The 19511-nt window shown below is 40.2% G+C and overlaps 2 protein-coding genes across 2 annotated transcripts; both read left to right on the forward strand.

Moving 5' to 3' along the window:
- On the forward strand, positions 1-9125 carry LOC118401766 (SLAM family member 9-like). Its single transcript, XM_035799355.2, has 6 exons — positions 1-93; positions 2762-3076; positions 3288-3569; positions 3700-3825; positions 4007-4050; positions 5233-9125. The coding sequence occupies exons 1-6, from the start codon at positions 39-41 to the stop codon at positions 5623-5625; spliced, it is 1215 nt and encodes a 404-aa protein (XP_035655248.2). The 5' UTR covers positions 1-38; the 3' UTR covers positions 5626-9125.
- A 1376-nt stretch (positions 9126-10501) lies between these two features.
- On the forward strand, positions 10502-16087 carry LOC118401767 (SLAM family member 5-like). The gene is made up of 6 exons (XM_035799356.2): positions 10502-10640; positions 11950-12249; positions 12420-12701; positions 12910-13026; positions 14719-14762; positions 14932-16087. The coding sequence occupies exons 1-6, from the start codon at positions 10586-10588 to the stop codon at positions 15139-15141; spliced, it is 1008 nt and encodes a 335-aa protein (XP_035655249.1). The 5' UTR covers positions 10502-10585; the 3' UTR covers positions 15142-16087.
- Positions 16088-19511: the final 3424 nt, after the last annotated feature.

Raw genomic sequence — 19511 nt, forward strand, 5'->3', positions numbered from 1 at the left:
TTAACTTCCTGTTTTACTGGGTATGTTCAACAAAAAGTATGGCAGCTCTCTTACATTATATTGTTTTTCTATCAGCTCTAGTCCAAGGATCAGGTAAATATTCTACCTTTGCTCTAGTATTGGCTGCATTGATTAAGATATGTTTACCAATAATCTGATCGGAAAGGCAGGTATCAGGCAATAGGTTAGTGCTGATAGTTTCACTTGATGTTAGGGATGGGCTACGCACATGTTGATGAGTAATTTTTTGCTATTTATAATTTGTATGTTTTATTTACAAAGACAACAGCACAGTGACAAAAAACATTCACATGATAAGACAAGAAGGGGGAAGGACAAGGCAGGGTAGCCTGGGTCCTACCAGGACACACAAGACAAGAGTCCACGAGTCACTGTTCTTCAGATAATTGTCACTATCCTGTAAAACCAACAAAAACAAATGTGTATATATACTGGATATCCAGTCATATACCTGATATGTCATGCTTCCTACTGTACTTTACCACTTGCCTTGATGTCATATCCCAAACAACAGTATCAGAGGTTCTCTCTGTATGGGGATAGGTGGTTAGAACACTATTTTATTTGTTTTGTTTAACCTTTATTTAACTAGGCAAGTCATTCAATTCTGATATTTTGAATATATATTATGATATTTGAAATGGAATATAATTCGGATATTATGATATTTCATTGAAAGTAGCTCTATCGGTTAACGTTGATCAATTGGTTAACTAGTTGTAATTTGTTGAATCTTACTGTTGTGTAATTACAAGTAGCAAACGTATAGCGTTTTAGAGTTAGTATAAACGTGTGAGAAACACCTTGAGCTACAGGATGTGGAAACCACAGCTTCAGCACGAGGGTGGGGGTGGTATTGACAGAACGTTGACAGCCATTTATAAGCCAACTGGTTTCATGATGGATATCTACTGTATTTTAGACCACAAACTCTACAATGAACATAAACACTTTAATGCATGAAACATCACCCAACATACTGTATCTTAGAACAGGTCTCTGAATTAAGGTGGATTTAGTACAATGCACAGAAAACAGGCAAAGTGTTTTGTAATTCATGCTAATTCAACTATAGTTACCATAAACATACTGTTGCTCTGTAAAAAAAAGTTAACTTAAGCAATTGCTTAATGAGCTCAATTCTGTGAGTTTGGACTTCTAAAGGACAATTTCAGCTAATGTGTTAAAGTTTGTTTATTTGACCCCTAGAGTTTGTTGACGCACCGCTGTCAATCAAAACAAAATCAGTCAGTTCAAGCTAGAGATATCTGTGTTTTTGTATGGGCTGCGTCTCAATGCATCACATCCTATGGCGGCCTTCCACATATGCGATGGAAGGTGGCCAAGCTACAGCGGTATTTGTCAGACCATGAGACATCCTGACAATCGGTCTTCTCACGCAAACGTTTGTAGCGTCCGAACATTTTGGCCTAGAAATGAATGGAACCACTCTATGGAAAGAGGAGAGTCTCACGAACACAAAGGTTGTCTCCGGTGGTCTCCGTAAAACATTTATGGAAGTACAGCGATTTTACCTACCTAAAAAAAGGGCCAAAATATGTGTTAAAAAATATATATATTTCCTGAATGTTCTTATCTCCTAAATATTGGACAGACACTTAACTGCATTCCTTATGATTTATTTTGACTGTCTTTTTTGCCATTTATAAATGTGTCATTCAATGCATTTCTATGGGCTATAGTAGTCAAAGCCAATTGTAATATTTTATATCAAATCATTGTTTTTGTATGTATATATTTTTTTATACCTAAAGGGTCCTAAAATTCTAAATCAAATAGCTAAATGATACATCTTAAAACAATGCCATATGTCAGCTTAGGACCCTCCCTCTAAAATGTAATATATAAAGTTTGTATGTTGGTTCAGCTACAGGGCCTTCAGAAAGTATTCATACCCCTTGACTTATTCCACATTTTGTTGTGAAATCAAAATGCATGAAATATATATATTTTTCTCACCCATCTACACACAATACCCCATAATTACCAAATGAAAACATGTTTTGAAAATGAAATACAGTATGAAATAAGTATTCACACCACCAAGTCCGTACATTGTAGAATAACCTTTGGCAGCGATTACATCTGAGAGTCTTTCTGGGAAAGTCTCTATAAGTTTTCCACACCTGGATTGTGCAACATTTTAACCTTATTATTTTATAAATTCTTCAAGCTCTGTCAAATTGGTTGCTGATCATTGCAAGACAACCATTTTCAGGCCTTGCCATAGATTTAAGTAGCTTTAAAGTCAAAACTGTAACTCGGCCACTCAGGAACAGTCATTGTCTTCTAAACACTATTATTGCACACAGAGTCACCTCATTATGGGATGTGTTATGCACATTTTTACTACTGAACTTATTTAGGCCATAACCAACTTGGTTGAATACATATTGACTCAAGACATTTCAGCTTTTCATTTTTAATGAATTTGCAAAATTTTTCAGTAAACATAATTCCTTTGACATTATGGGGTATTGTGTGTAGGCCAGTGACAAAACAATCTTAATTTAATCAATTTTATATTCAGGCTGTAATACAACAAAATGTAGAATACTTTCTGAAGGCTCTGTATATGCCCAAATGTTGAGCAAACGCACAATCCTATTGCACCTGGTTAACTTACAATTGTACATTGAATCACCATATATATATTTTTATAACGTGTTCTTGGTAGACTGTTCATTTTTACATGAAGTTTTCTGTCTGTTTATTTCAGAGTCCAGCATTGAGACTCTGAAACGGTTTGTGCTGAAGGGAGAAAATGTTCGTCTGGACGTCCAGGGATATGCTAAACTAAATAATATTGAGGATTTAAAGTGGACTTTTAACAAATCTCACACTTTAGTAAAATACTCCAATGAATCATCAACAGTGAAAGTATACACTAAATACCAAGGCAGGGTTGAGTTTAGTGAGGCAAACTTCTCTCTAGTACTGAAGAACCTACAGGAAGGAGACAGTGGTCTTTATGACGCAGGAGTGAGTGGTGAAGAAAACAAAGATGTTGCCAAGTACCAGATATCAGTTCAAGGTAGGTTGTCCTCCTTCCTGCCATCCTTCTCTTTGTATTGATATGGTTACAGTAGCAATCAATAGTAAAATATGAATTCTATCTCAGGTTAAATGCATTTAAATTGACTGCCTCTTAAGGTACAGAAAATGTCAACCACATGAAATGGTGTCTAGAAAAATTATCAGCGTGTGTGTGGTTTTCTAACCATGTTTATCTGTTGTGTTTTCAGAGAGAGTTGAGCCTCCAGTCCTGACAGTGGACTCTGTCTCCTCCATCAATGGCACCTGTAACATGACTGTGACTTGCAGAGGTCAGAACATCTCTGTCACCTCCAGCTGTAACAGCAACACCTGCTCTCAGGTGGGAGGAGAGAGTAGAGGGCCTGAGACCTCCACTGTCCCCCTGCTCTCTGTCTATGTGGCAGGGGGTTCCATCATCTGTAACCACAGCAACCAAGTCAGCTGGGCCCCTAACATGAAGGAGATCGAAACGATTTGTGCATCCAATTCTAGTAAGACACGCACCCATGCATGCACACACACTTTTGTGGATACACACTTTCGTGCGCACACACACATACACACTAGACTAGATGTTATATCCTATGTTGACGTTGTGATTTTTATGTCACTATATTGCAGTACCAGTGCGGGACAAAGAGAACCAAAACTACAATGTCGGCATCATCATCATCATCATCATCATCATCATCATCATCATCATCTTCGTTGGATGTGTCCTGATTGCTTGGCAGAAGCTGAATAAAGGTAAGCTCACTGTTCTTGCTGCAGGATGACTCTTAATACAGAAACTTCATTTTATTAATTAAACCACTGTGAGTACTGTTGATAACAGGTTGTAATTATTTCACATTATATATATATACTGTATGTATGTATGTACACTCATAGCAAACCTTTATAGATCTTTTATGTGGTTGATTTATAGGTTACAAAGAGGATAGTATAAACACAGAGTATGCTACTGTCAGGGTAAGATACCTCATATTTAACACTACTGATACTGTGTCATTCTTGATGAAAACATTGTATTCACAAAAAGAAATTCCAAATTACTGGTAAACTCAAGTTAATTTCATGCTCATATTGTAGATTATTGAACAGCCACAGATAAATTGTATTTATTTACTTGAGGTCATTGAAGGGTCAATCTGCAGTTGCTGCATCCATATTTGGACTCAGTTTGGAAACAAAGCAAATGTAAACAAACACTACAATACAGTGGGGTCAGAAATGATTGCCACCCTTAATAATGAAAAAAAAAGGGGAATCATATTAATTTATACTAATACAATTGCAATATATATATTTTTTAAATCATTTTCTCACAAAGGTAGGTGTCAGAATTGTCACTCTAAAAACCATACCCTCAAGACATACTAACCTCTCACCATTACCAATAACAAGGGGTTAAAATGTCTTGAGGGTATGGTTATGATCTTTGACCCTTTAGCTTTCTCACTAATCATTATTCACAAATCCTTAAGGATTTTCCGAGGTCATGGTAGCATCCACATTAATGTAGAATTGTTTAGAAACATTCTATTATTATGTACAACAAAAGTGACTCCAAAATCACAATACATTAGTTATTCATTTCTATTGGGCACAAAATAATCTGAAACACAACCAAAACTATTTGTAAATTCATCCAACAAGTATGAAGAGTCACAAGCTTGACCTAGTCACTGCGTAGTAGGAATGTGTGACCAAATACTAAGCTTTTAACTACTTTATTTATATAAAAAATGTAGGGGTGTCAATAATGTTGACCCCTCTCAAAAAGAGAGAAAAAAAGTAGTTGTTAAACAAAATCTCTTTCTCTGAGCAATTGTATTAGTATAATATAAATTACCGACCCTGGCCAGTCATTATTGCTCAACTTTATCAAGGTTGTAAATCATTTAGGACACCACTGTAGCCTCAAAACATGGTTAAAAACATGGATGGTCAGTTCTTTAATCCATAGCTCTATCTATGAATTTAAGAGTGGTTACATTTCTCCAGCCTCATCGCTCAGCTTTTTACCAAAACAGGGGCAGTGAGTTTGCTTTGTTTCAACTGCTGATTGCAGCTTTTAAGACCTTGTTTTATAACCGGGTCACCGTTCATAAATTCACAGTGAAAATGTTACTGTATGTTTTTATTCTCCAGACTCCAGGTAACAGTCATGTAGGTGGTGAAGAGCAGGAATCTCCAGGTCCAGCATTACCCTCCATCTACAGTATGGTGGGACTACCCCAACCCCAGCTGTGTGAACTACCCCAACCCCAGCTGTGTGAACTACCCCAACCCCAGCTGTGTGAACTACCCCAACCCCAGCTGTGTGAACTACCCCAACCCCAGCTGTGTGAACTACCCCAACCCCAGCTGTGTGAACTACCCCAACCCCAGCTGTGTGAACTACCCCAACCCCAGCTGTGTGAACTACCCCAACCCCAGCTGTGTGAACTACCCCAACCCCAGCTGTGTGAACTACCCCAACCCCAGCTGTGTGAACTACCCCACCATGGTGGGAGACGGAAATCATCTGTAAATGGTGCCTAGATGACAATGTTTGATCGCATTGAATTCTTTAAATTGAAAGGCAGTTTTCTCAAGTTTATGGAGACTGCATTCACAGTAAACGCTGTGTCATGTTTCGGATCGATCAGAAATTACCTTTACATTTCAGTTGTACTATAACTCAGATCTTCCGTGGTCCGGATTGAATCTAGCCCTTACTCTCAATAGCTCTGTTTATAACTGGTTCTCACATGTGTCCTTTGTCCTGGTCTTGTCCACTTTCTGATTTTCTACACCTGTCTAAAATGGTGGACACAATCAAAAGTCAAATTGAGATCTGATTGGGATCTTCCTGCTCACCTCCGGAGGTAGTCAGCCACGCATTGTCTGGATGTATTGCGAGTGTAGACGGAATCTGGACAGTTAAACTTTTTAAATCATAATTATCCTGCCCTCTCAAACATTTACAGGTTGCACAATTGACTTATGGTATCAATGGTGGTGTTGGAGGGCCAGAAGGAGGCCCTCTGGACTACAGATCTCCTCCCAATACCCCAGGACAGTGATGAGGACATCACCCCGAGTAGAGTGCAGTCTTCTGGATGGAATGTTAAATGGGTGTCCTGACTCTCTGTGGTCATTAAAAATCACATGGCACTTATTGCAATCCGCCAAACCCATAATTCATCCGTTGGACTGCTAGATGGTGAAGTGTGAGTCATCACTCCAGTGAACTCATTTCCACTGCTCCAGAGTCCAATGGCAGTATGCTTTACTCCACTCCAGCCGATGCTTGGCATTGTGCATGGTGATATTACGCTCGTGTGCAGTGATGGAAAAAGTACCCAATTGTCATACTTGAGTAAAAGTATAGATACCTTAATAGTTACTCAAGTAAAAGTGAAAGTAAGCCAGTAAAATACTACTTGAGTAAAATTCTAAAAGTATTTGGTACTAAATATACTTAAGTATACAAAGTAAAAGTATAAATCACTTGAAATTCATTCTATTATTAAGCAAACCAGACGGCACCATTTTCTTGTTGAGGCACGCTCCAACACTCAGACATCATTTTCAAATGATGCATTTGTGTTTAGTGAGTTCACCAGATCAGAGGCAGTAGGGATGACCACGTGTTCTCTCAATACGTTCGTGAATTGGACCATTTTCCCGTCCTGCTAACCATTCAAAATGTAACAAGTACTTTTGTGTGTCAAGTATTTTCTTTATGAATATAGTGTCGTGTGCAGGTCCTCGGCCATGGAAACCCATTTCATGAAGGTCCCCTGACAAACAGTTCTTGTGCTGAAGTTGCTTCCAGAGACAGTTTTGAACTCGGTAGGAAGCGGTACACGCTTCAGCACGCAGCGGTCCCGTTCTGTCAGCTTGTGTGGTATACCACTTCGAGGCTGTGACGTTGTTGCTCCTAGACGTTTCCACTTCACAATAACACCCCTTACAGTTGACGGTCCCGTTCTGTCACCCTGATGAAGACAGCTTGGCTGTCGAAACGTTGGTATTACATTTTTGCATCTGAGCTCCTAGAGTGTGCAGCTCTCCTTTATTTTCAAGTTTCTACTCCGCTAGCCAGCACCTCGCCTTAATAGGTGTGCGTTTCTTGTTCTTCTAGCTTGTGTGGCATACCACTTTGCGGCTGAGCAGTTGTTGCTCCTAGATGTTTCCACTTCACAATAACACCCCTTACAGTTGACCAGGGCACCTCTAGCAGGTCAGAAATTTGACGAACTGACTTGTTGGAAAGTTGGCATCCTATAGACAGTGTCACGTTTTTTTTATTTATTTGTATTTGCTTTTTAATATTTGCTGCTTTAATCATTTTATCACATTTCATTAACCTGGTTGACTTAGCGTCTGCTGGTTCTGCATGGATAATATCTGTGAACAGATCTGGTGCTTTAGATGAGATGGGGGCTTCTGCATTTATTTTCTTTATTTCACCTTTATTTAACCAGGTAGGCTAGTTGAGAAAAAGTTCTCATTTACAACTGCGACCTGGCCAAGATAAAGCAAAGCAGTGTGACACAGACAACAACACAGAGTTACACATGGAAAAACATGGAATAAACAATAAACAAGTCAAAGACACAGAAGAAAAAAAGAAAGTCATTGTAGAGAAGAATTACAATTAGGCAGATTGACACTGGAGCGATAAATGAGCAGATGATGATGTGCAAGTCCTGGTGTGCAAAAGAGCAGAAAAGTAAATATAAACAATATGGGGATGAGGTAGGTAGATTGGGTGGGCTATTTACAGATGTACAGCTGCAGCGATCGGTTAGCTGCTCAGATAGCTGATATTTAAAGTTTGTGAGGGAAATATAAGTCTCCAGCTTCAGCGATTTTTGCAATTCATTCCAGTCACTGGCAGCAGAGAACTGGAAGGAAAGGCGGCCAAATGAGGTGTTGGCGTTAGGGATGATCAGTGCTGGAGGGAGGGAGGGAGGGAAAAGTGTTTCAGGACAGGAAAAAGCACTGACACACACTTCTAAGTTGCATTCCAACTAGCACCCTATTTCTTATGTAGTACACTACTTTTGACCCTGACCCTTGTTAAAAGTAGTGCACTATAAAGGGAACAGCCCTGACCAGGTGTAGCGTAGCCTTGGTAGCCTAGGTCCTGAGCGGGCTGCTGCCGTCTATGATGTGATAGAAGGTGAGGGGGGAGGATGAGGAAGGGGCTGTCGCTGGACATGTCCACCTGGAAGGGAACGTTCCATCACATTCACTAGGGGGTCACGTTGGGAGTGCGTCCCAATTGGCTCCCTATTGCCCTCAAGGGGAAATTTGTCTGGGACACGATGAGGTAAATCCCATTTACAGGAGAATGTTTTGTTCGTAGTTGGTTGGTAAGAACCTGATGTCACAATGTAATTGTTGGCAAAAGACACAAAAAGACTACACTGGCAGTTAAGGACACACACACACACACACACACAGAGAGGCAGTTAGTCTCCATCCTCTCACCCAGCAGAGCTCCTTGCACAAACGCCACCAGATACCACAGAATCCTGAACAGGAACCAGGCCCCCATGAAGGTAAGCCTGGGGAGGAAGAACTTCTAATGCCACTGCATAACCAGGAAGGTCTTCCAGAGGTCGCACAGGTACAGGGCCGACCGCCCACTGATGTGCTCAATGAGTATGTTAATGCATCCATCCTTAGACAGAACACGCCTCCTCCGAGTCCCGCCCCCACCGGGGCACTCTGTAGGGCTGCCTGCCCCCCAATAGGGGCTTTAGAACGTCTGTCTGTGTTTGGAACTGACACCTTCTGAGGGGAGGAGCTTTGGGAAGAAGGAGTGTAGCAGATGTCATCTGTCAGTAAAACAGGAAGGAAGGAGAGAGACATTAGGCAACGTCGTTGCCACAGTAACAAGGCATGAAATATGAATGTGTTTGAGCCAATCAGTTGTGTTGTGACAAGGTAGGTGTAGTATACAGACGATTGGTAAAACATGATGTATTCACTATTGTTCTACAATGTGGAAAATAGTAAAAAATAAAGAAAAACCTTTGAATGAGTTTGTGTGTCCAAACTTTTGACTAGTACTGTATATATATTAGAGTATTCGGCTATTTCTGCCACACCCGTTGCTGACACGTGTATGAAATCGAGCTCACAGTCATGCAATCTCCATAGACAAACATTGGCAGTAGAATGGCCTTACTGAATAGCTCTGACTTTCAACGTGGCACCGTCATATGACTTTCCAAAAGTCTGTTCGTAAAATTTCTGCCCTGCTAGAGCTGCCCCAGTCAACTGTAAGTGCTGTTATTGTAAATTGGAAACGTCTAGGAGCAACAACGGCTCAGCCATGAAGTGGTAGGCCACAAATGCTCACAGAATGGGACTGCCGAGTGCTGAAGCATGTAGTGCATGAGAACATAACTTGCCCGAATGCATAGTGCCTAATGTAAAGTTTGGTGGAGGAGGAATAATGGTCTGGGGCTGTTTTTCATAGTACAGGCTCCTTAGTTCCAGTGAAGGGAAATCTAAACGCTACAGCATATAGTCACATTCTAGATGATTCTGTTTTTCCAACGATTAGGGGAAGGCTCTTTCCTGTTTCAGCATGACAATGCCCCAATGCACAAAGCGAGGTCCATACAGAAAAGGTTTGTCAAAATCGGTGTGGAAGATCTTGACAGGCCTGCACAGAGCCCTGACCTCAACCCCATCGAATACAGTTGGGATTATTTTTTTAATACATTTTCAAACATTTCTAAAAATCATTTTTTTTGCTTTGTCATTATGGGTTATTGTGTATACAGTGGGGAGAACAAGTATTTGATACACTGCCAATTTTGCAGGTTTTCCTACTTACAAAGCATGTACAGGTCTGTAATTTTTATCATAGGTACACTTCAACTGTGAGAGACGGAATCTAAAACAAAAATCCAGAAAATCACATTGTATGATTTTTAAGTAATTCATTAGCATTTTATTGTAGAGCCCTACCAGAAATGTACATGTTAAAAACGTGTTAGAAAAAATATAATTACACAATAGCAAATCTAATATTTTTAAGTTGATTTGTAACATGATAAAAATGCATTCTACCATGTCTTTAATTTCACAAACACCTGAGTTTGGAGAGCATTTTCAGTTCCTATATAAGTCAATTTGTAAGTCGCTCTGGATAAGAGCGTCTGCTAAATGACTTAAATGTAAATGTAAGTGTAGTGTATTGGAAACAGGTTATCAAGTCCTTTCAAATGCCATGGGACATTTTACACCATTTTACACCATTTTACACCTTTTACACCTGCATTGTTTGCTGTTTGGGGTTTTAGGCTGGGTTTCTGTACAGCACTTTGAGATATCAGCTGATGTACGAAGGGCTATATAAATACATTTGATTTGATTTGATTTGATTTGATTTTAGAATTGTGGTTATTGTTATAAAAGCCTTCTAGAGGAAGAGGAAGTATAGGCCTATGTGACAATACTTCCTCATTTATGTTTAGTAATTTGTCAAAGTATGGCGACTATGTATTTCACCCTTTCTATTCTACTAACTCTACTCCATCATTCAGGTAAAAACATTTTATAAGACATCTGTATAGTGATATTTAATATATTGATTAGACAAATGTCTATAATCTGATTAGTAGGTTAGTAAGTAACAGGCAGTATAATTTGTTCTGATTACTCTGCTTATAACCGGTCTAATCAGTGTACTGGTTGTCTAACCAGTGGATCACACAGGAACTCAGAAGAAGTCATAATCTAATGAAGTACTGAAGTTTTAGGTCATGTGATGTGTTTAACTTTACAACATTCAAGTAATTCATTGACTTTTAAATTGAAAATGTGTAATTACCTTTAGGGCATCATTTTTTGATGATACTGTAGTTTTAAACATATGTTGAAGCTATACACGTGTTTACAAGTAATGAGTAATACAGCAATTTTGGGTGGTGATAGTATACTGATAGTATACAATACTGTGAGGAAAAGTTCTGTGTCAGTTACAAGAAGGTTACTGACAGGAAACTACGCAACAACGCCATTTGAAGCAAGAAAAACTTCTCACTATCGGAAATGCACAGCTCAACTTGTTTTCACGTGTCTGTAAGAATCAACCACAAATATGTGCCCATATTTATAAGCATCCAAGTTATTTATGCTTTTAGGCAGATTAGGTTGTACTTCCTGGAGTTATACTTCATCATGTTTATTTTACTGAATGGTTTCTGATACTGAACTTTTTTATTTAACCTCTATTATTTTTATTTAACTTTTTGGGGCGGCAGGGTAGCCTAGCGGTTAGAGCATTGGACTAGTAACCGAAAGGTAGCAAGTTCAAACCCCTGAGCTGACAAGGTTCAAAATCTGTTGTTCTGCCCCTGAACAGGCAGTTAACCCACTGTTCCTAGGCTGTCATTGAAAATACAAATTTGTTCTTAACTAACTTTTTACCTTGTCAGCTCGGGGATTCGATCCAGCAACCTTTTGGTTATTGGCCCAACCTGCCGCCCCAACTGAACAGTTGATAGTGTGTATCATATCCTAGTTCTTTGCTGTAAAAGTACTTCTGTATTACTCGTAACAAAGGTTGTGACTCTGTTGATCTAAAGGCAGCTGATCTTTTTAATGGGTTAATATTTAAACCGTTTAGCAAATAGGGTGTATAGACAAATTGTTAGCCCAAACTACAAAGTCTGCAAATTGGATCATTACAATGTGTCAGTCAGTTTGGCTATTTGCAAAAACAATCCATTTCCACATATTCTTTTGGGAGGTTGCGTTACTAAATTCATATATCCTACTGCTGTATTTGTCACATTGTACGATGGGCTTTTTCATCTTTTTTACATGAAGTATTCTGTGTGTTTATTTCAGAGCCCAGTGCTGAGACCTCTGTGTTTGTGTTGAAGGGACAGGATGTTCACCTGAATGTCCAGACAAATGTTACACTGAAAGATTTTGATGTGCTATTTTGGAAGTTTAACACATCAGTCAATGTTGTTAAGTTCCCCCCAAAAGTTACCTTTGAAAGGTACCAAGGTAGGGCTGAATTGATTGTGGGAGACTTCTCTCTGCTACTGAAGAACCTACAGGAAGGAGACAGTGGACTTTATGAAGCAGTAGTGAGTGGTAACAATGACAGAAACATTGCTAAATACTTGATAAAAGTCCAAGGTATGTTTGACAGTTTTCTATTTTATTATAAAGTAACAGTTACAGTATCAATCAATAGAGCTAAACATTGAGCTAAACATAGTGTACAGGTTAAATGCATATTCATAAGTACTCTAACTCATGTACTCAGGTTAATACATTAACTATAATGGGGTTCGATTTGTTTTCAGAGAGAGTTGAGCCTCCAGTCCTGACAGTGAACTCTGTCTCCTCCATCAATGGCACCTGTAACATGACTGTGACCTGCAGAGGTCAGAACACCTCTGTCACCTCCAGCTGTAACAGCAGCACCTGCTCTCAGGTGGGAGGAAAGAGTAGAGGGGCTGAGACCTCCACTGTCCCCCTGCTCTCTGTCTATGTGGCAGGGGGTTCCATCATCTGTAACCACAGCAACCAAGTCAGCTGGGCCAACGACACCAAGGAAATCAAAATAATTTGTGCATCTAATTCTGGTAAGTCTGGTAAGACACAAATGCATGTACACATTAGGCTATCGAGCATTTAGCCAGGTAGCTTAGACCACAAAAACTTCAGACCATTTCATCAACATGAGTTTTTCTACAAGTAGGGTCAACATGTTTTATCTACTTGCGCACACATTCAGACACACAAAGTAACACTCAGCGTGTAGTGATTTAGATGATTTCTGACTATTTCCAGATCAAGAAGACAACACCTACCATGTCATACTCATTCTCACAGTCTGTGGCATTGCCATCATCATCATCATCATCCTAATTGTTTTGATTGTTTTGATTCGGCAGAAGCAAAATGGAGGTAAGCTACCTAATGCTGCTAATAAACAGGATGATTTCACATTATTTACACAGTGGATTCGGGAAAGTATTCAGACCCATTTTCTCCACGTTTTCTTATGTTACAGGCTAATTCTAAAATGTATTAAATAGTTTTCCCCCCATCAATCTACACACAATACCTCACAAACAAGAGGTTTTTAGAAAATTCTGCTAATATATAAATAATAAAACCTGAAATGTCACATTTACATGAATGTTGAGACCCTTTGCTTAGTACTTTGTTGAAGTACCTTTGGCAGCGATTACAGCTTAGAGTCTTTCTGGGTATGACAGTACAAGCTCTACACACCTGTATTTGGAGAGTTTCTCCCATTATTCTCTGCAGATCCTCTCAAGCTCTGTCAGATTGGATTGGGAGCGTTGCTGCACAGCTATTTTTAGGTCTCTCCAGAGATGTTACAATGGGTTCAAGTCCAGGCTCTGGCTGGGCCACTCAAGGAGATTCAGAGAAAGCCACTCCTGCATTGTCTTGGCTGTGCGCTTAGGTTCAGTGTCCTTTTGGAAGGTGAACCTTCGCCCCAGTCTGAGGTCCTGAGCGGTCTGGAGCAGGTTTTCTTCAAGGATCTATCTGTACTTTGCTCCGTTCATCTTTACCCTCGATCCTGACATGTCCCCCAGTCCCTGTCGCTGAAAAACATCCCTAAAGCATGATGCTGCCACCACCATGCTTCACTGTAGGGATGGTGCCAGGTTTCCTCCTGACGTAACGCTTGGCATTCAGGCCAAAGAGGTCAATCTTGGTTTCATCAGACCAGAGAATCTTGTTTCTCATCATCTGAAAGTCCTTTAGGTGCCTTTTGGCAAACTCCAAGCCGGCTGTCTTACGCCATTTACTGAGGAGTGACTTCCTTCTGGCCACTCTACCATAATGGCCTGATTGGTGGAGTGCTGCAGAGATGGTTGTCCTTATGGAAGGTTCTCCCATCTCCACAGAGGAACTCCAGAGCTCTGTCAGAGTGACCAGCGGGTTCTTGGTCACCTCCCTGACAAAGTCCCATCCCCCCCAATTGCTCAGTTTGGCCAGGCGACCAGCTCCAGGAAGAGTCTTGGTGGTTCCAAACTTCTTCCATTTCAGAATGATGGAGGCCACTGTGTTCTTGTACCTTCAATGCAGCAGATATGTTTTGGTACCCTTCCCCAGATCTGTGCCTCGACACAAACCTGTCTCTGAGCTCTATGGACAATACCTTTGACCTCATGGTTTGGTTTTTGCTCTGACATGCACTGTCAACAGTAGGACCTTATAAAGACAGGTTTGTGCCTTTCGAAATCATGTCCAATCAATTGAATTTACAACAGGTGGACTCCAATCAAGTTGTAGAAACATCAAGGATGATCAATGGAAACAGGATGCACCCGAGCCCAATTTAGAGTCTCATAGCAAAAGGTCTGAGAACTGACATAAATAAGGTGTTTGTCTTTCATTTATACATTTGCTAAAAAAAATTAAAATCTGTTTTCGCTTTGTCATTATGGGGTATTGTTTGTAGATTGAGGTATATTTGTTTAATCCATTTTAGAATAAGGCTGTAAAGTAACAAAATGTGGAAAAAGTCAAGGGGTCTGAATAGTTTCCAAAGGTGCTCATAGCGAATCTGAAAATGTAACTCTTAATAAATATTTGTTGGATTTTTACGTGGTTGACTTATAGGTGACATAAAGGATATTATAAACACCGATTATGCTACAGATGGGGTAAGATATTTAACATCACTGATACTGTCGATGACATTTTTTGAAAATGTTTTTCATGGAAAACATATAAATTCCAAATTAACAACAAACTCATCTTCATTTTGTGCGTATATGTAGAGCATTGAACAGCTACTGAGAAATATTTAATGAAGTGAATTTTATTCTCCAGACTCCAGATAACAGTCAAGCAGGCGGTGAACAGCAGATGTCTCCAGGTCCAGCATCACCCACCATCTACAGTATTGGGGGACGTCCCCAACCCCAGCCTGTGAACCACCAGCCCCTGCCTGTAGACCTCCCCATGACTACCATGGCCCCCATGACCTCCATGCCTGAGAGTTTATATGCTATGGTGGGGAAAAAGACTAGCCAACAATAATCAGGAATTTGAACATCATTTTAGGCCGGGATTCTATTCAATCCTTTTAAAGGCAATGTTCCCATGTTCGTGTAACAACCAAATAAAAATGGTCACACGCTTCGTAAACAACAGGTGTAGACTAACAGTGAAATGCTGACTTACGGGCCCTTCCTGTCACGTCTGCTCCCTCTCAAGCCACTAGGTCACCAGTCTGCTTTCTATGGCGCACACCTGTCACCATTGTTACACGCATCAGCTCATTATGACACTCACCTGGGCTCCATCACCTCCTTGATTACCTGCCTTATAAATGTCACTTCCTTTGGTTCCTTCCCCAGGCGTCATTGTTGCAGTTTCTGTTTTCTGTCTGTGCCGTGGAAGAATCAGAATTTGTTGGTAACATATGTAAGATGTTTTATATTCATCAAATGTGTGTAAGTTACTTCTCATCAGAATGGTATTTTTGTATAATACTGTGGCGAGGTTGCAGTTATCTGTTCTATGTCAAGACTAAGTTGCATGGGCCGCAGAGAGGGGAGAGGTCAAAGTGTCATCATGTGTAAACATATCTTTTGCTCCACAATGTCTGTGTGCCAGTCAGGGTGTCTCTGTGATCTTGTCCAGGATTGGTTGTATTTAGAATTGGTTGTATCTAAATGACAATTTGATATATGCCTGTTGATATGGAGGATTGGTTTATGGTTCTGAGGTTGAGAGAGGAGACAAAGCTGAACAATGAATTATGCCGATGCTGTCTTATCCTGTGTATCTTTGCTATAAAGGATCCCATTTGCCATTGTGTTGGGACTCTCAACTTTTCATTAGAGATACTGAACTGTTGAAACTCAAAAGGCTATTGCAATGTGGAAGGGGCTCTCAAAGAATTAATTGAGACACTGAATTACCTGAGAGTCACAGGATTGTGATAGAGCTGATATAATTAAAGATGGACTTTTATAACTAACTCTGACGTGTGTGTGTGGTTTGCTCCCATGATTTGGTAAATAGAGGAAATTTCCACGACAGTTGTTTGTGTTTCTTGTTTTGTATTATGTTCCTTTTATTTATTAAACCTTCACTCCCTAAACTTACTTCCTGACTCTCAGCACACATCGTTGCACTTCCCAATAATGCAGAGAGAAACAACAGGTATAGACTAACAGTGAAATGCTTACTACAGGCCCTTCCCAACAATGCAGAGAGAAACGGTGAAATGCTTACTTACAGGCCCTTCCCAACAATATAGAGAGAAACAACAGGTATAGACTAACAGTGAAATGCTTACTTACAGGCCCTTCCCAACAATACAGAGAGAAACAACAGGTATAGACTAACAGTGAAATGCTTACTTACAGGCCCTTCCCAACAATATAGAGAGAAACAACAGGTATAGACTAACAGTGAAATGCTTACTTACAGGCCCTTCCCAACAATACAGAGAGAAACAACAGGTATAGACTAACAGTGAAATGCTTACTTACAGGCCCTTCCCAACAATGCAGAGAGAAACAACAGGTATAGACTAACAGTGAAATGCTTACTTACAGGCCCTTCCCAACAATGCAGAGAGAAACAACAGGTATAGACTAACAGTGAAATGCTGAAAATTACAGGCCCTTCCCAACAATACAGAGAGAAACAACAGGTATAGACTAACAGTGAAATGCTTACTTACAGGCCCTTCCCAACAATGGCAGAGAGAAACAACAGGTATAGACTAACAGTGAAATGCTTACTACAGGCCCTTCCCAACAATACAGAGAGAAACAACAGGTATAGACTAACAGTGAAATGCTTACTACAGGTCCTTCCCAACAATGCAGAGAGAAACAACAGGTATAGACTAACAGTGAAATGCTTCTGTCAAACAAGGGCTGATTTCAAGGTTTACTGCTAACCTACAAAGCATTACATGGGCTTGCTCCTACCTACCTCTCTGATTTGTCCTGCCGTACATACCTACACGTACGCTACGGTTACTACAGGTCCTTCCCAACAATACAGAGAGAAACAACAGGTATAGACTAACAGTGAAATGCTTACTACAGGTCCTTCCCAACAATACAGAGAGAAACAACAGGTATAGACTAACAGTGAAATGCTTACTTACAGGCCCTTCCCAACAATGCAGAGAGAAACAACAGGTATAGACTAACAGTGAAATGCTTACTTACAGGCCCTTCCCAACAATGCAGAGAGAAACAACAGGTATAGACTAACAGTGAAATGCTTACTTACAGGCCCTTCCCAACAATGCAGAGAGAAACAACAGGTATAGACTAACAGTGAAATGCTTACTACAGGTCCTTCCCAACAATACAGAGAGAAACAACAGGTATAGACTAACAGTGAAATGCTTACTTACAGGCCCTTCCCAACAATGCAGAGAGAAACGGTGAAATGCTTACTTACAGGCCCTTCCCAACAATACAGAGAGAAACAGTGAAATGCTTACTTACAGGCCCTTCCCAACAATGCAGAGAGAAAAACGGTGAAATGCTTACTTACAGGCCCTTCCCAACAATACAGAGAGAAACAACAGGTATAGACTAACAGTGAAATGCTTACTTACAGGCCCTTCCCAACAATGCAGAGAGAAACAACAGGTATAGACTAACAGTGAAATGCTTACTACAGGTCCTTCCCAACAATACAGAGAGAAACAACAGGTATAGACTAACAGTGAAATGCTTACTTACAGGCCCTTCCCAACAATGCAGAGAGAAACAACAGGTATAGACTAACAGTGAAATGCTTACTACAGGTCCTTCCCAACAATACAGAGAGAAACAACAGGTATAGACTAACAGTGAAATGCTTACTTACAGGCCCTTCCCAACAATGCAGAGAGAAACAACAGGTATAGACTAACAGTGAAATGCTTACTTACAGGCCCTTCCCAACAATGCAGAGAGAAAAACGACTAACAGTGAAATGCTTACTTACAGGCCCTTCCCAACAATGCAGAGAGAAACAACAGGTATAGACTAACAGTGAAATGCTTACTTACAGGCCCTTCCCAACAATGCAGAGAGAAACAACAGGTATAGACTAACAGTGAAATGCTTACTTACAGGCCCTTCCCAACAATGCAGAGAGAAACAACAGGTATAGACTAACAGTGAAATGCTTACTTACAGGCCCTTCCCAACAATACAGAGAGAAACAACAGGTATAGACTAACAGTGAAATGCTTACTACAGGCCCTTCCCAACAATGCAGAGAGAAACAACAGGTATAGACTAACAGTGAAATGCTTACTACAGGCCCTTCCCAACAATGCAGAGAGAAACAACAGGTATAGACTAACAGTGAAATGCTTACTTACAGGCCCTTCCCAACAATATAGAGAGAAACAACAGGTATAGACTAACAGTGAAATGCTTACTTACAGGCCCTTCCCAACAATGCAGAGAGAAACAACAGGTATAGACTAACAGTGAAATGCTTACTTACAGGCCCTTCCCAACAATATAGAGAGAAACAACAGGTATAGACTAACAGTGAAATGCTTACTTACAGGCCCTTCCCAACAATACAGAGAGAAACAACAGGTATAGACTAACAGTGAAATGCTTACTACAGGCCCTTCCCAACAATACAGAGAGAAACAACAGGTATAGACTAACAGTGAAATGCTTACTACAGGCCCTTCCCAACAATGCAGAGAGAAACAACAGGTATAGACTAACAGTGAAATGCTTACTACAGGTCCTTCCCAACAATACAGAGAGAAACAACAGGTATAGACTAACAGTGAAATGCTTACTACAGGTCCTTCCCAACAATACAGAGAGAAACAACAGGTATAGACTAACAGTGAAATGCTTACTTACAGGCCCTTCCCAACAATGCAGAGAGAAACGGTGAAATGCTTACTACAGGCCCTTCCCAACAATACAGAGAGAAACAACAGTGAAATGCTTACTACAGGCCCTTCCCAACAATGCAGAGAGAAACGGTGAAATGCTTACTTACAGGCCCTTCCCAACAATATAGAGAGAAACAACAGGTATAGACTAACAGTGAAATGCTTACTACAGGCCCTTCCCAACAATATAGAGAGAAACAACAGGTATAGACTAACAGTGAAATGCTTACTTACAGGCCCTTCCCAACAATATAGAGAGAAACAACAGGTATAGACTAACAGTGAAATGCTTACTTACAGGCCCTTCCCAACAATATAGAGAGAAACAACAGGTATAGACTAACAGTGAAATGCTTACTTACAGGCCCTTCCCAACAATACAGAGAGAAACAACAGGTATAGACTAACAGTGAAATGCTTACTTACAGGCCCTTCCCAACAATGCAGAGAGAAACAACAGGTATAGACTAACAGTGAAATGCTTACTACAGGTCCTTCCCAACAATGCAGAGAGAAA

The sequence above is a fragment of the Oncorhynchus keta genome, chromosome 23, assembly GCF_023373465.1.
Source record: "Oncorhynchus keta strain PuntledgeMale-10-30-2019 chromosome 23, Oket_V2, whole genome shotgun sequence".
NCBI classification, from domain to species: Eukaryota; Metazoa; Chordata; class Actinopteri; order Salmoniformes; family Salmonidae; genus Oncorhynchus; species Oncorhynchus keta.

Bases quoted from the DNA above. Each gene is read 5' to 3' on its own strand.
- LOC118401766 (XM_035799355.2), top strand. From the start codon at position 39: ATGGCAGCTCTCTTACATTATATTGTTTTTCTATCAGCTCTAGTCCAA. The intron at 94-2,761 runs GTAAATATTCTA...TGTTTATTTCAG, and splicing joins AGCTCTAGTCCAAGGATCAG to AGTCCAGCATTGAGACTCTG. The intron at 3,570-3,699 runs GTAAGACACGCA...ACTATATTGCAG, and splicing joins GATTTGTGCATCCAATTCTA to TACCAGTGCGGGACAAAGAG.
- LOC118401767 (XM_035799356.2), top strand. From the start codon at position 10,586: ATGGCGACTATGTATTTCACCCTTTCTATTCTACTAACTCTACTCCAT. The intron at 12,702-12,909 runs GTAAGTCTGGTA...GACTATTTCCAG, and splicing joins AATTTGTGCATCTAATTCTG to ATCAAGAAGACAACACCTAC. The intron at 14,763-14,931 runs GTAAGATATTTA...TTTATTCTCCAG, and splicing joins CCGATTATGCTACAGATGGG to ACTCCAGATAACAGTCAAGC.